General features: G+C 36.6%; 4 protein-coding genes and 1 non-coding gene across 6 annotated transcripts; 3 read left to right on the top strand and 2 right to left on the bottom strand.

Moving 5' to 3' along the window:
* Positions 723-3,963, top strand: LOC18610276 (COBW domain-containing protein 1). The gene is made up of 9 exons (XM_018115474.1): positions 723-926; positions 1,019-1,236; positions 1,347-1,461; positions 2,051-2,140; positions 2,326-2,499; positions 2,603-2,722; positions 3,258-3,368; positions 3,471-3,552; positions 3,646-3,963. The coding sequence occupies exons 1-9, from the start codon at positions 774-776 to the stop codon at positions 3,696-3,698; spliced, it is 1,116 nt and encodes a 371-aa protein (XP_017970963.1). The 5' UTR covers positions 723-773; the 3' UTR covers positions 3,699-3,963.
* On the top strand, positions 4,259-6,127 carry LOC108660935 (protein KTI12 homolog). Its single transcript, XM_018115475.1, has 2 exons — positions 4,259-4,432; positions 4,848-6,127. The coding sequence occupies exon 2, from the start codon at positions 4,916-4,918 to the stop codon at positions 5,825-5,827; it is 912 nt and encodes a 303-aa protein (XP_017970964.1). The 5' UTR covers positions 4,259-4,432; positions 4,848-4,915; the 3' UTR covers positions 5,828-6,127.
* Positions 7,704-13,470, top strand: LOC18610275 (probable methyltransferase PMT5). 2 transcript variants are annotated; one of them, XM_018115626.1, is made up of 10 exons: positions 7,704-7,859; positions 8,190-9,184; positions 9,380-9,515; positions 9,720-9,960; positions 10,437-10,662; positions 10,858-11,015; positions 11,158-11,461; positions 12,087-12,219; positions 12,480-12,685; positions 12,857-13,470. In XM_018115626.1, the coding sequence occupies exons 2-9, from the start codon at positions 8,673-8,675 to the stop codon at positions 12,627-12,629; spliced, it is 1,860 nt and encodes a 619-aa protein (XP_017971115.1). In that variant the 5' UTR covers positions 7,704-7,859; positions 8,190-8,672; the 3' UTR covers positions 12,630-12,685; positions 12,857-13,470. The 2 variants fall into 2 exon arrangements, with proteins under 2 accessions (XP_017971115.1, XP_017971116.1); XM_018115627.1 differs by lacking the exon at positions 7,704-7,859 and adding an exon at positions 7,895-7,954.
* LOC18610274 (putative pentatricopeptide repeat-containing protein At1g26500) lies at positions 13,330-15,315 on the bottom strand. The gene has a single exon (XM_007045833.2). It carries the CDS (start codon positions 15,155-15,157, stop codon positions 13,646-13,648), a length of 1,512 nt encoding a protein of 503 aa, XP_007045895.2. The 5' UTR covers positions 15,158-15,315; the 3' UTR covers positions 13,330-13,645.
* TRNAA-UGC lies at positions 15,247-15,319 on the bottom strand. Its single transcript has one exon. It is a non-coding gene; the product is annotated as a tRNA-Ala (tRNA).

Here is a 15,568-nt window from a genome sequence, read left to right as displayed (position 1 = left end):
GCCCTTAATTTCAATTATATATATATATATATATATATATGTGATTTGACAATTGAATTCAGTTTAGAGTCATTGAAAGTTGAAATAAAATTAACTAAAAGCTTAGAACTAGTATATTACATTTGTCAGGGACTCACACTTCCAACCAAAGAACATATTTATTACACAAAGAAAGATTCTTGCTTATAAATTCAAAATTTATTGCATCTCTTCTTGACATGGATCCGTGATATTTTTCTTTAATGTCCTCGTTACACTAATTCATTTTACTTAAAGAAAAAGGATTTACCATGATCTAAACTTATCTCGATTTTGATATTTTTTATGAAAAGTCGTACATTAATAAAAAATTAAATAAATTTTGATATCACTTATCATATGATTATATTTAAAACCCAAAACATACGAGATATTTTAATGTAGGTAAATATAGGCAAACAAATAAAAACTCTTAACAGAAGAATTTGTAACACATGCAATACACAATGATGTCATAGGAAAACATTTTTTTAAAAATGAAATAGAAAAAATTCAATGAACAATATTGAAATAAAAATTTGCATAGACTGACCAACCAACATGTAAGAAAATTATAAAATAAAAAAGAAATAAATAAAATTAATTATTTGGAATATTTTTCAAATTCAATTCATTAAATAAATAATATGTGTCATTATTTATATTAAATAAATATAAAATATTTTAATTGAATAAATCTAACACCCACCTTCTTCGACACGGAAAAGGAAAGAAAACAAAGCTGGACTGAGAAAATGGCTAACGACGAAGAAGAGCCACCTCTTGCTATTCAAATTGACCAAGCTGTCCAAGAACCTTCTCAATCCAATCCAGAGCAACCTCAGGACGACAACGTTTCAGTTGGGGTGACCGTCATCACAGGCTACCTCGGTGCCGGCAAATCCACTGTAATAAAACCAAAACCCTCAAAAGATTTTCTCCTTTTTTTTTTTCTAGCTGATCATATCTTATAGTTTTGCTTTTTTGGGTTTGGTTTCAGCTTGTTAATTATATATTGAATGCCCAACATGGGAAAAGGATTGCTGTGATTTTGAATGAGTTTGGTGAAGAGATTGGAGTTGAAAGGGCTATGATAAATGAAGGAGAAAGTGGTGCCCTTGTTGAAGAATGGGTTGAACTGGCGAATGGGTGTGTTTGTTGCACTGTAAAACATAGTTTGGTTCAAGCCCTGGAACAACTTGTTCAAATGAAAAAAAGGTGAGACTGCCCATTTCGAGGTCCTTTATGCTTTTTATACAAAATTTGATTAGTAACAATATTGGGGCAATTTTTTGATGTGGTGACCTGCGAATGTTTTCTGTTAATAGACTTGATCATATATTGTTAGAGACCACAGGGTTAGCAAATCCTGCTCCTCTGGCATCAGTTCTTTGGTTGGATGATCAACTGGAATCTTCAGTCAAGCTTGATTCTATAGTTACTGTAAGTATATTTATTGTGATTGAATAAATTTAATGGATTGAATTAAGTTGGACTGCATTGGATTGTCTGTGTGGCATTTAGACTCCTTGTCTTTTTATTTGTGGGGTTTTAGTGTTCGAATTGCTCTGTCATTCTCATTGATCAATCACTTATATATGTGGTATTATGGCAAAATTAAAGTAATTTGCTGAACTTAGATTTTGCTGAGAATGACATGGATTATAGCGTACAGGGTTTCCTTCATTTTGTTAGTTGACATCAATGTCACTATATGAGCATCTCCTATTGTTGCTGTAACATCTCTTTCATTCATTGTTTGGAGCTGTATAGTGGGATTAATGGGTGTATAGTGCACTATTATAACTTCAAAGAAACTGAGTAGTATCTGTGGCATAGTAGTTTGAGGCATATTTCCGTATGAAAATTTCAATTCATGTTATCTATGTATGGCAGTCTTTTTGTCATATTTAGTTTAGATGTTGTGAAGCTTGAGTTATTGATACGTTATTCTGTCCTGGAGTAATATGTTCTATGACTCAAAACGGCCAACATATTTCTTCACTGCCTTTCTTTTTTGCTACTTGAATAGGTTGTAGATGCCAAAAACCTGCATTTTCAGCTCAACAGTCATCGTGACTCTTCTTCATTTCCTGAAGCATTTCTTCAAATAGCATTTGCGGTAATTCTGATCTCTTGTCTTATATACTACATCCAATAGACAAAACCTTTGCAGCCTTTTACAATTGGCTAGACCACTGTTTCATTTTTTATTTGATATTTGCTGGGTTACTTACCAAGAAAAAAAAAGATATTTTATGGGTTCAGCAATTATATCTGCTAAAAGTTTTTTGTTTTCTCTTGTAGGATGTTGTAATTCTTAACAAGGTTGATTTGGTTTCTCCAGAGGGGTCTGAAGGTACTGTAGAGGAGCTGGAGAATGAGATACATAGCATAAACTCCCTTGCTAATGTCATTCATTCTGTTCGGTGTCAAGTAGACTTGTCTCAGATACTGAACAGGCAAGCGTATGATGCTAAGGTTAGTCCTACAAAAATTAGTCATCATAGTATACATCTTCATGGAGTTTGCAATCCTCTATTTTAACTGATATTACTCTTTTTGATTCCTCCTTGGGTTTTAGCATGCCACTTATTTAGAAGCACTCTTAGAAGAAAGCAAATCCATACCTTCCAGAGATCTTCATGATAGTGGTGTGCGGACATTATGCTTCAATCAGACAGAAGCTGTTGATCTTCATAAGGTAGTTCCTTGACACAGTTTACAAGATTCATTCTCTACCAAGTTGATGTAATCTGCTCCTATCTACTCAACTTTCACGGTTCCTGAGACGTATATTACATTTGTCCCAATGATACTGCATTAGACAGATGGCCTGCATAAACCATGTTGCATGCTTACATACATGATGCTTCATATGTTAGGCAGACAGCTGAGAGAAGCCTATAGCTGAATTCATTTATAATTTTCTTTTAATAATTTTACTGCTTTAGGTGGAGTCCATTTCTTGATGTAAGCCTCACCATGCTTATTTGCTCAAATTCCCAAATGACTTTAACCATTTGAAGTAACGTTTCACATTGTATGGGCTTGCTTAAGTACATCAATCTAAGGTTACTCAACAATCGATATTACTCTTGCAGCTTTTCTTTCTGTTTTTTTTTTTTTTGCACATGAAGAATATATCTTCATGCATTTAGCTGTTTCACCGAATCATTCTCTTTCTCCCATGTAAGTTACACTTATATTGTTTCATAATTCCTGATATTCTCTTTTAGGTCCGTTTATGGATTGAGGAGATTCTTTGGGATAAGAAATATGGCCTGGATGTATATCGCTGCAAAGGGGTTTTAAGTATTCAAAACTCTGATCATCTACATACTTTGCAGGTATTGTCCAATGTTACATGCCATTGATTGCTTCGTCATGAGTAGTTACTTTTGCTGCTGTCAATTTCTTTTACTGAACATTAGTTATTGAACATTTGACAGGCTGTAAGAGAGATCTATGAGCTTGTTCCAGCTCGCCAATGGAGAAAGGAGGACAAGCAGATGAACAGGATAGTGTTTATCGGTAATATACTCTAACAATACTGAATTCCGCCAGGTGAATTTTGTTTTCTCAAAAAGCATATTTATTTTACTAAATTCTTAATTGGCTTTGCAGGTCATAATCTGGATGAAAATATTCTCGCTGATTCCTTTCGAGGTTGCATATGACACCTTAATCTGAGCAACACTGACACTCCTGTGAATTCTTCTCAATAAAATCAGAATATTGAAGCTACTGTTTAAACCCCTAGTACTCATGTGAAGTAACAGGCTTTTTAGCTGGAAATTCATGAAGCTAAGCTACTTTTTTGTCATCTGCATATGAATCAAGTCCTACACTTTTTTTTTTCTCTTAATGGTTAATGTTCTTCACTAATGAAGTTCACAACTTTGAGATTTACTATAACAATAATTGCAAAACCTTGATACTTAATCTCTGCATTTATGTGTGAGGATGTACATGCATATTTAGAAGTCACTGCATTTTAACAGGTCGATAAAAACACTTATATCTTACTTATTTACTTTAAATCAATATGTGAATCTTGACACTGGCGTCGGATTACTTTCACTACTGTCCAAGGTGATGATGTAGCTTTTCAACTTATTTCGGATTATCTTCACTACTCTTCATGCATAAAGTAATTTCCTATAGGATAACTCTATAAAAAGAACAAAGAAAACCCAATTAAAAGAAAAAAAAAGGAAAAAGAAAACGTCTGCCTTTGGGCTTGTGCTTTGTTGTCCTACGCTAGACCACTTATTTCGTACGACGTCGTTTTTTAAAGACTTCCTTTCTATCCTCATTCCAAAGGCAATTTCGCTTACTCAGCAAATTTCTGCCAAGTCGACTCCTCTCCTCCCTCCTTCCCTCACTGGCTGCTATTGAAATCTCAGCAAAGGTAATTTCTCCCATCTCTTAGTTAGGGTTTTTAGGTTTCATAATCACTTTGAGACTTTTTTTTTCTTTTTTCTTTCATTTTCCCTGTTTTTCTCACCGTTGGGCTGTTATAAGACTACTTATTTTTATCTGGAATTACTACTTTTGTAAGTTGTTTCTGGGTATTTTGATATATCTACTTTGCTTCTGGGCTGTTGTAGTTTCGTTTTTCTTATCCTTTACCTACATAGGTTAGAGACCCATTACTATTTCGACAGTGATTTTCTTAATTCTATGAAAGCTGGCTGATTTTGAATGAACAAAAGAATGATCTCTTAATCTGAAAACTTTGAAGAAAAGTTACGGTTTTAGGAAATCGTATGAACAATTGAGGCAAAGGATCTTGATTTGAACCGTTTTACTTGATTTCTGAACAGTTAATTTTCGAGCAGCAGCAGCTAAGTGACTGGTGGTCTGAATCTAATTTTTCTGTTGAAAGAAAAAAATGGCATTGGTGGTAATTTGCGGGCAACCTTGCAGTGGGAAGTCTACTGCTGCGAAATGTCTATCTGAAGCTCTGAATGAATCAGAATGTAAACAGACAGTTAGGATCATTGATGAAACTTTGTTTCATCTTGATCGCAATCAGAGCTATGCTAATATGCCGGCCGAGAAGAATTTACGGGGAGTGCTCAGGTCTGAAGTTGATAGATCTGTCTCCAGAGATAATATTATTATAGTTGATTCTTTGAACAGTATCAAGGGTTATAGATACGAGTTATGGTGTTTGGCCCGTGCTGCAGGAATAAGGTACTGTGTGTTATATTGTGATGTTGAAGAAGCAGAGTGTAGGAAATGGAATGAAGAGCGTAGGGAGAAGGGAGAGGCTGCATATAATGATGCGATATTTGAAGATTTAGTTAGAAGGTTTGAGAAACCAGATAGAAGAAATCGCTGGGATTCACCTTTGTATGAGTTGTGGCCTCATAAAGATGGAGTAGAGAAATCTTCCGATGCCATTGCAGACGTGGTTTCTTATTTGACGAAAAGAGTGGACTCGAAATCACGCGATGTTAAGATTTTACAGCCGACCATTGCTACACAAAATATGCGGTTTTCAGAGGCAAATTCTTTGTACGAGTTGGACAGAGCAACACAGGAGGTGATTAATGCTATTGTGGAAGCACAATCCCAGGCAACCGGAGGACCTCTTGGTGGTATTTGTATCGGCCAAGGTTTACCAAGTATCGATATTTCCAGATCAGTTGGGTTGCCAGAGCTACGTAGGCTACGGCGTACATTCATCAAGTTAACAGGGCAAACAAGTTTGAGTGGGCGACCTCCGCCATCCGATGCGGACAGTGCAAAAAGGATGTTTGTAGACTATCTGAATAGGGAATTAGGAACTTCTGCTTGAAAGAGGGTAAGTACCCTACTTTTATACCGTAATTATTGTTGTCAAAGGTTTTAGTAATTTACATTCTACTGTTATTTTCTCTAAAGAACCATTTTAGATTGTCTCAAAATTATTTTAGACTTGGCATTGAGAGTCATGAAGAGAGTGATTTACTTTTACAGGATCTGTTAATGTGTTTGATCTTTGATGTCAACTGTATCAAAAAAGAATGATTAGGTGTCTAATTAGTGAGCACATGCACTCTTGAACATCACTGTTATTTGCATCTATAATGGAAGAGTTGTTCTACTTTTACAGTTTAGAATTTTCTGAATGAGTTGCAGAGTTTGTTGGTATTATAGATCAAGTTCTCTGCCATTACCCCAAATTGCTGAACAAGTACCAATTATTGCAGTAACGAACTGATGCTTCTCCCCATGGTAGGTTGGAGGAAAAGCTTTTGCCCCCACACCTGGCTGTGGGCTCCATAGTCCATTGAAATGATCAAAGTGTCCCAAAGCTTGCTCTGTCAAAAAAAAAAAAAAAAGTCTCCCAATTCTTTGACTGACAGTTTGGGCATGAAGGATTTAGCCTCATTTTTTGGAACAGTAAACTTTTACCCGGAATCATTGGAAACCCAGCCCCTGAAAACTGAGCTTTCCTTGACTTCCCACACGCTAATTTGGTGGAAGAAAAGGACACCTTGAGTGACCCTATCTGATATTTCCACTTGAGGTTGGCCTGTGGGCTAAACCCCTGCGCCTAGATGAGGGGAATTTAACTTTTTCCTGGGGCATGGCAGTGGGTCACAGCTCATGTTCTGCTACGGCCAACCTGGAATCGAACGGAGCTGAACCATCCAACTCAATTAACCCTTCTATTTTTTTTCCCTTTAGATGAAATTACTGTAAAAATTACTCTTGCAATCAAACAAACTTTATACATGACATAATTGTTACATTCAAGAAAAAGAAATCAACAAAATCCTGTATAGTACAAGAGTTGGCTAAAATCTAACATAAAGTCTGACCCTATATATTAATTGTACAGCTTATTTAATGAGAAACTCTTTACTAAAGAGTTCGAAGAAAAATACCAAAATACGAGACATTAAAATGTTATTGAATAAGAGGAGATAGAGTAATTTTAGGAATAACGGCACATTGATAAATACACGCGCTTACACACATATTTATTGTATGTATAAAAAAATATAACTTATGATGAATAATCAATCTTAAAGATACAGATCGTTCGTCTTATCTTATAATTTTAGAATTCAAATCTAATATTTTTTCTTAGTAGATAAAGATTATCCCGATAATCTTATTTATATTTAATAGTATCATTATTTCTATCTCACTGTATATAAATATCAAAATATTTAACAAATGTGTATGTAATTAATGTATCAAAACTAGACCAAAAACTCATTAATAAAGGTTTGACAGTTTAATTATGGGCTAGATTAAATTAATTCCCTGATTAATTTAATTGCTTGAAGATTAAAATAATTGGAGACAAGAGGAGAACCGAGGCAGTAGCCTCCATTAGGCGCTCAATTAAAAGAAGTGAAAAAGTTAATTCCCACTAATTTGACGGCTAAAATCAGAATCGTTTATTCCACCAGGCCCCACAGATGAAGATCAGGACCCGGCCTATCAACGATGAATCATCAGCCACCTGTTATTCCAGCTCTTTTCACTAGGGGTAGCGTAGTTCATTAACCAAACACGATCTTATTTTTATTTTTTTTTATTTCCAGAAAAATAAAAAGAGTTGCAAAGCACGCAATTATTCCTGAACCTCTGCTTTGCTTAATTAAATCAATTTAATTAAAATAACTTTTTTTGCAATAATAAATGATTTCTGTTCCCTGTTTGTCTGTCTAAAAGTGAGAGCCTTTAGATCTGATTATATTAACCATAAAATTAGCCTCTTTTTTTCTTTGTTTCTTTCTCTCTCTCTCTCTCGCTGTCTCATTAGCTCTGTCGCTCTCTCCATTTGTCAATTCGGAAGGTGAATCGCCACCGGTATACGCTACGCTCCACACGTAAACCCTCATTGCTTCTGTTTTTTCTTAATGGTTTTCGCATTTTGATTTGCTTGCGTTTCTTCTTTTTTTTTGGTTCCAGTGATCTTGATCTGGTATTGTTTCCTTTCTGAGATCTGACTTTCCTTTTCCAGGATTCTAAATACGGAAAGTGATGCATTTTATTCCAAGAATAGGAATTCTGAATTTGGAGTGTAGTGAATTTTCCGTTTTAAGCTTTGATAACTGTTTGTTAGATTCGAAAATCATTTCATCAACCGAACAGACCGTTAAAGAATTATAAACTTTTTCCTTCTTTTGAATGTTAATCTTTTGTTGGATCATTTGCAGCTTGATGCGATTGGTCACTTGCTGGAGACTGAGGAGTCGGCATTACTCAAAATTGAGTTCCGATCGGCTCTGTTTGGATTCTGATAAATTACCGCGTAAATTTTCCATATGGTTTGGATTAGGAGTTGGTAATTCGGTTTTAGGCCGTTCAATTCGGGTGGAATAATTGATCCGTAATAAGGAATTAAAATTCAGCTTGATTTTTGTGATTTTTCTTGATATTGCTTATGGTGGATTTACAGTGAACCTGGATTTTGTTCTGTTTTGCTTTCTGTTGCTTGTGATGGTTGGTGAAAGATCGGTGAACAGAGGAGTGTAGAGGAGGTGGTTTCAATGCTTGTTGGACTTGTCCGGCTTCATGGTAACATATACAGAAGCTTATATGTAATGATAGGTTATGGTTTTCGCAGTTCTTGGAGATTTAAGCTAAAGGGATTGGTTATTTAGTGGTTTTACAAACCTCGATTGTTTAAAGCTTTGGACATGAGAAGCCCTTGGCTCAATAAACTATCCCTCATTTTCGGTCCAAGACCGCCGGTCAGTTGGTTGTTATTGTGCTTTGTTAGTGTGCTTGCGCTGATTGCAGTCTTTGGATCGTCATCATCTAATACCTTTGACTCTGTAACTTCCACTCCTGTACCTGAGATTTATACAAACTATAGAAGGCTAAAGGAGCAGGCGGCAGTCGATTATTTTGAGCTGAGAACTCTCTCACTGGGAGCTAGTCGCCAAAGGGAGCTTGATCTTTGTGCCAAAGAAAGAGAAAATTATGTTCCTTGTTACAATGTGACGGCAAATTTGTTAGTAGGGTTTAAAGATGGAGAGGAGTTCGATCGACATTGTGAAGCTTCAAGGCAAGGAAAGCGGTGTTTAGTTCGCCCTCCTAAGGATTATAAGATTCCACTCCGTTGGCCAGCTGGTAGGGATGTGATATGGAGTGGAAATGTGAAGATAACCAAAGATCAATTTCTTTCCTCTGGAAGCATGACAAAGAGGTATGCAGTAAATATTTGAATTCTTTGTTAAAGTAGAGAAAGTATCAGGCTTATCTCCTTTGACTACAAACTTTATCTTTTAGAATTCATTAGTGTTTGTTCGTTGTAGCAGCTTATATTTATTTTTCTTTGATCATTCTGTAACCAGGACCAGCTTTCTAATATACCTTTTTAATCTTTTAACAACTTGTCTAGACTGATGTTGCTTGAAGAGAATCAAATTGCTTTTCACTCTGAGGATGGCTTAATTTTTGATGGTGTTAAAGATTATTCTCGTCAGATTGCAGAGATGATGGGACTGGGAAGTGACTCTGATTTTTTTCAAGCCGGTGTAAGTCTCTATGTCATTTTATAAAACGTTCTTACTCTTTTTAGTCCTTTGGCGTACCATGAGCTTTGAGAGTTTGGTATTTCTTGAATCAAATATTTGCTAATATTTTAGCATGGTAGTGTTAACAAGTATGAGAAAGATATTGTATGGTCTTCAAAGGGAAGTAAAACTATCAGTATTTAATACTCCTATCTTTGATTACAGGTCCGCACTGTACTTGATATTGGTTGCGGATTTGGAAGTTTCGGAGCTCATTTAGTTTCACTACAATTGATGGCTCTTTGTATTGCTGCATATGAGGCAACTGGAAGCCAAGTTCAGTTAGCTCTTGAGAGAGGTCTTCCAGCAATGATTGGCAATTTCGTATCAAGACAACTTCCACATCCATCATTGTCATTTGACATGGTTCATTGTGCTCAGTGTGGGATTGTTTGGGACAAGAAAGGTATTTTCAGAGTTTTAAGAGTAGGATTACTTTCTGTTATTTATCAGTACTCTTTGTTTTGACTTGTACAAAGTTATTTGGGGAGATCTTGCTTTAGTCTACATTTTATTGATAATCTCTATGCCGTGTTTCATCATAGAGTTGTTTGGTAGAGAGATGTAGTGCTTTGCACCAATGCACCATGTTTACAGCAATAATTCCTGGATAATTTTAACCCTAAAGAGATTTACGAACTGCTAGCCATGAAAGGTATTTGAGTGCTGAAATTTTCCTCTTTCAAACCCTTTGATGACAAAGACTATATTAAAAAAAAAAAAAGTTTAATGCATGTAGCCTGAATCATCTAATGTGTTACTGTTAGATGTATGTATGATCTTAATCCATGCTCACACCTATATTTAGTAAATTTAAGTAGCAAGTTTAGCTGGCGTAAAATTACCCATGCTTTGCATTCTAACTATGATTTTGTAAAGCAGAGGGGATGTTTCTAATAGAAGTAGATCGCTTACTCAAGCCTGGAGGTTATTTTATTTTAACCTCGCCCACAAGTAAGCCACAGGGAAGTGCAACAGGTATGAAGAAAAGAAACATGTTAACACCATTGGAACAATTCACTGAAAAAATTTGTTGGAGTCTTATTGCTCAGCAAGATGAGACTTTCATCTGGCAGAAAACTGCCGATGCTCATTGCTATACTTCTCGGTGAGTATAGACCGATAATTTTCACTCTTCTCTGAGTAACTCATAATTCAATTGCATAATTGAACAGGCTTTCAATTCAGTAAAATGATATTTTGGTTATATTTTCCTTTTACTTTGAATTAGTTGTATACTTTTTTTTTCCTCTTAACTTATCAGACCTGCACTGATGTTTCTCTTTCTTTTTCTTGAATATAGCAAGCAGAATGATGTACCCCTTTGCAAAGAAGGACGTGATGCTCCCTATTATCAGGCCTTGATGCCATGTGTTATTGGAGCTTCCAGCAAACGCTGGATTCCCATTCAGAACAGGTCCTCTAGCTCACATTTGAGCTCTGCAGAGCTTGAAGTTCACGGAAAGTATTTTTCCAACCCAAAATTTCTTTTCTCCCTGCACCTGCCTTTTCATTTTGCTGTTGTGTAGCAATGTTCCATCCACAGTGTATGTATTAGACGGCTTTATTTGGCTTGTATATTGATGTAAATTCATCCTTACAGGTGTCAGTACAGAAGATTTCTTTGATGACTTGCAAGTTTGGCAATCAGCTTTAAAAAACTATTGGTCTTTGCTCACACCCTTAATTTTTTCTGACCATCCCAAGAGGCCAGGTGATGAAGACCCATTGCCTCCATTTAATATGGTACGCAATGTGATGGACATGAATGCTCATTATGGGGGTTTGAATGCTGCATTCCTGGAGGAAAAGAAATCAGTGTGGGTGATGAATGTTGTGCCTGTTAGTGCACGCAATACACTTCCTCTCATCCTTGATCGAGGTTTTCCTGGTGTTTTGCACGACTGGTTAGTTTTTTTTTTAACTTCATTAAAGTAATTCGTTTAAGTTGATAGTTATAAGCTGGTTTGGAGTTCAATTTTTGACATCATTATTTGAGGTATAAATCTTCACAAGTTTTTAGAAGTAAAGACATGGTTAACTGTAATAGACTGCTAATAAAATTTACATTTGGAGTCTGAGTGTAGAGTTTTCTCTCTTTTGAGTTTATTTTTTAAATTTGAACACTAGTGGCCATTGTGTGTGAATGTTCTGTACAGGCTGAACCTACAAGATATTAAATGATATCCTTATAGAAACTTCTGAATATGAATTGTCATCTGAATGGAGACTAATTCGTAAAGCTTATTTGATGTATTTGCTCAATTTAGGCAGTGGCATCTAACTTGTTTGAGTTACTCAAGAAAATGTAAAGACATGGTTTACCAACTATACTGATAAAATTTTCTTTCAGAGTCTGAACTTTAAAGTCTTAAAGTATGAATGAGGTCTAAAAGGTGGTCACTTGATTATTGGTTTTGTATGCTCCAGTTGAACATTCAAAAGTTGTGTTTTCAAGAAAACTCAATTCTCATACCAGCTGTCAAATGCTGAATACAAATTTGGCTTATTTGATATGTCTGGTGTTCTCAGGTGTGAACCATTCCCAACATATCCTCGGACATATGACATGCTTCATGCGAATGGGCTCCTCTCACATCTCTCTTCAGAGAGGTGCAGTTTGATGGACTTATTTGTAGAGATGGATCGAATTCTGCGTCCTGAGGTATCGTTACTTTTCTTTCTTGAAATTTAATGCAGTGCCCCTTTTTTGTCTCATTCCATTTTAATGCAGGAATTGCCTCTGATGCCTCTCCTTTGGTTGTTAGATTGTTTGGAGGAAAATAATACTTTTAATCAATGCCCTACAATGCCATTTCTTTGCATGCATCATAGAATTTGTTGTATTAATGAATATTTCCTGAAATAGCTATTACTTGGACAACTATTGATCTACATGATATGTGCTTTGATGTTTGTTTGCAGGGTTGGGTCGTGCTCTCTGATAAATTGGGAGCTATAGAGTGGGCACGTGCACATGCTACACAGATACGATGGGATGCAAGGGTGATCGACCTTCAGAATGGTAGTGATCAGCGGCTACTTGTTTGTCAGAAACCATTTGTGAAAAAATGACTGATCTAGCACCTGGAGGTCGCATGACTATGGATGTGTACAATTTTTTTGATCTGGTAATCCTCTATTTAACCCACCAAGACACATTCTGTAACTCACACATGCAGTCATGCACAAATTAATGTTAGCCGAACCACGCATGCACAGCTAATTAAAATATAACACATATTGTTCGAACCTTAGATTAGTTGATATCTCATGACATTGGAATTGGATTTGGTTTTTAGGTCCACAGGATAAGTCGCCTTGTTCACCAATTTATGCTTCTAGCTGCTTGTTTGCTTCCGAGCCAATTAGATCCTCTCAAGTTTTTGATGGTATCATTGGTCCAATGATTTTGCATCCACCTATAAAACCTCGGTGTTGGCACATTGCAGAAGTCAATTTTCAGATGTAGTTAGCATTTTTCCAGAGACACTAGCTATCTGTTCTGTTCGAACTAAAATGATAATCCATATTTAATATTTTGTGTCGGAACTGATGTAGTTATTTTGTCAGAGGATGAACTATCAGCAGCATCATAACGTGAGATACTGTTCTGGAGTCTCAACAGGTTTGAGATATCAATTGACTGAAACAAGGAGCATGATAGAGGCTGTAGATTAGAAAAGAGGTTTGCTGCAGAAGTAGCTGCAATTCCTTTTTCTTTCTTTTTCCTTTTCTTTTTGGTCAAGGCATTTGTAGCAATTCTTTCATCCAATTTTTTTTTTTTTTACTTTTGTCTTAATTTTGAGTTTGTTTATTTCTTTATTATTTGATATTGAACTCATCCTTTGTATTGAACCAGCATTGCTGTGCAATTCCCCACGAAATGTGATAATTACAAATAGATCAAAAACAAGCTCTGTCTCTTTCTCTTCTGTCTCTATGCACATGCAGTAGTGTTCCAAAAGCTGGCCAAAGCTTGGAGAAGAGATATCAGAACCCCATTGAAAAGAAGTTTGTCTCAGAGATAAGGAAGGTTGTCCTTTAAAAAGCAAAGGGGAAATGACTTTGTGAAGGTTCTCCTTGTTGCTCTACTGCCCATATCTCTCTCTTCTTTTATCTCTAGTGGCCATTTTCTGCCCATATCTCTCCAATATATCAGCCAAATCAAACAACCCAACTTCCCGTAATTTCTTCCCCACCTCCTCAAACATAGCTACACCTTCCTCGTTTGAGTAGTAGTGTAAGAACTTATTGTAATCAAATCTAGGCACCTCCATTCCTCCTTTCATTGTTCTCTCCACATACTTGGTTGCCTCTAGTGTCTTCCCAGCTTTAACCAAACCTCCAACAAAGATTGTGTCAAAATTCACCAATGGGTCATGTCCTTTCCTCCCTCTCTTCCCCAAATGCCCTTGCAATAGCATGATGTATGTATGCATTATAGGCTCACACCCTCTGTTTATCATCTCTCTGAACACCTGGGTTGCTTCACTTGCCTTCCTCAATCTCAACAGCCCCTTGATTAGTGCATGGTAGACACTGATATCCGGCTTCTCGATCCCTTCCGCAATCCTGTAAGCCTCCCTGATCCTCCCTCTTGCTAGAAGCCCGTATATGATCGAAGCCAGTGTCAGATTATCAGCTTGGATCCCTCTTTGGCGCATTTCCTCGAACACCCCATTGGCTTGCTCAACCTTGCCTCTTTTGCACATCCATTTGATCACAAGCCTGTAACTTGAAAGCCCCAAATCATCCATTCTCTCAACTCTCATCATTTGGAAAGCCTTCATTGCCTCATCAAACTTGTTGGTCTTGAAAAATGTCTCCATCATCGTCTCCACAGCCTCAACATCAGGCTCAAGTCCTTCATCCACCATCAAATTCCAAACCTTTGAAGCCTCAATCAAGTCACCCACATCACAGAATCCCCATATCAACCATTTATAAGTAACCCCATTTGGCTTAACCCACTCTTTCAACTTGAAAGTCACAAACTTTGCCTCTTCCACTAACTTATCTTTACACAAACTTTCCACCACCTTATTTAAAGTCTCCAGCTTGTACCCAACCCCAAACTCATTCATCAAATGGAAAAACTCCACGCATTTCTTCAACTCCCTAGCTGAAGCTAAAGTCTTTAAAGCTATCCTGAAAGTCTTATCATTGACCAAACCGAGTTTTCCCATTTCTTGACAGGTTTCCCAGAAAAGTTCAATGTTTCTGGATTTTCCAATGACGTCCAACATTTTGTTGAAGGTGAGGGAGTTGTGAGTGAAGTGGGGGAGCTTTCGGGTGTAGAGAAAGAAACGGTAGATGGGGCGCCATGAGTAAGGGTGAGTGTTGCAAACTTGAAGGAAGAATTCAGGGTTGATGGAAGGATTGGAAGAAGAGAGGGACGAGTGGAGGCGTGAGTCAGGTGAGTTTTGCTGTTGGTAGAGGATGGTGCAGACTTTGAGGAGAGTTGATTGGTTGATTGGGGTTATGGGGTTGGGAGGGTTAGGGTGGTTAGTGAGTTGTGGGTGAGTTGACTCGGTGGCTATGAGCCGGAGGTGAGAATTAGACAAAGGTTTAAGGAGGGGTTCTAATCTCCTTGTCAACATTTTTAGTTAGAGGAACAGGAAGGAACCAGGTTTCGATTTTATCCGAAAAACCAAACAAATAAATCAATGTTGGGAAAAATGCGGTAACCTGGAGTTGCAGGGGATCGAACCCTGTACCTCTCGCATGCAAAGCGAGCGCTCTACCATTTGAGCTACAACCCCATGTCGCTGAAGTAAAAAACATACTATTTTGGGAGTTACTTTTAAAACATTTTCTCAATTCAAATGTAAAAATAATATCTCATCTTACAACAGGTATAAATATAATTATTAACATTTATATAAAACCTTAAGTCAACCACTGTTAATAACTTGAATTTAAATTTTAACTATCATATAATTTAGATTCAAAATATTATTAGACTAGTGATATTCGGACTCGAATTATTACAATGTATTATTGTTCATACA

Source organism: Theobroma cacao, chromosome 2, assembly GCF_000208745.1.
Source record: "Theobroma cacao cultivar B97-61/B2 chromosome 2, Criollo_cocoa_genome_V2, whole genome shotgun sequence".
Taxonomy (NCBI): domain Eukaryota; kingdom Viridiplantae; phylum Streptophyta; class Magnoliopsida; order Malvales; family Malvaceae; genus Theobroma; species Theobroma cacao.
This window is presented reverse-complemented; position numbering and strand designations above follow the sequence as displayed.

Excerpts from the sequence above, each read along its gene's own strand:
- LOC18610276 (XM_018115474.1), top strand. The coding sequence starts at position 774 with ATGGCTAACGACGAAGAAGAGCCACCTCTTGCTATTCAAATTGACCAA. Across the intron at positions 2,500-2,602 it reads GGCAAGCGTATGATGCTAAG|CATGCCACTTATTTAGAAGC; the intron begins GTTAGTCCTACA and ends CTTGGGTTTTAG. Across the intron at positions 3,553-3,645 it reads GAACAGGATAGTGTTTATCG|GTCATAATCTGGATGAAAAT; the intron begins GTAATATACTCT and ends TTGGCTTTGCAG.
- LOC108660935 (XM_018115475.1), top strand. The coding sequence starts at position 4,916 with ATGGCATTGGTGGTAATTTGCGGGCAACCTTGCAGTGGGAAGTCTACT.
- LOC18610275 (XM_018115626.1), top strand. The coding sequence starts at position 8,673 with ATGAGAAGCCCTTGGCTCAATAAACTATCCCTCATTTTCGGTCCAAGA. Across the intron at positions 10,663-10,857 it reads GCTCATTGCTATACTTCTCG|CAAGCAGAATGATGTACCCC; the intron begins GTGAGTATAGAC and ends TCTTGAATATAG. Across the intron at positions 11,016-11,157 it reads TGCAGAGCTTGAAGTTCACG|GTGTCAGTACAGAAGATTTC; the intron begins GAAAGTATTTTT and ends TCATCCTTACAG.
- LOC18610274 (XM_007045833.2), bottom strand. The coding sequence starts at position 15,157 with ATGTTGACAAGGAGATTAGAACCCCTCCTTAAACCTTTGTCTAATTCT.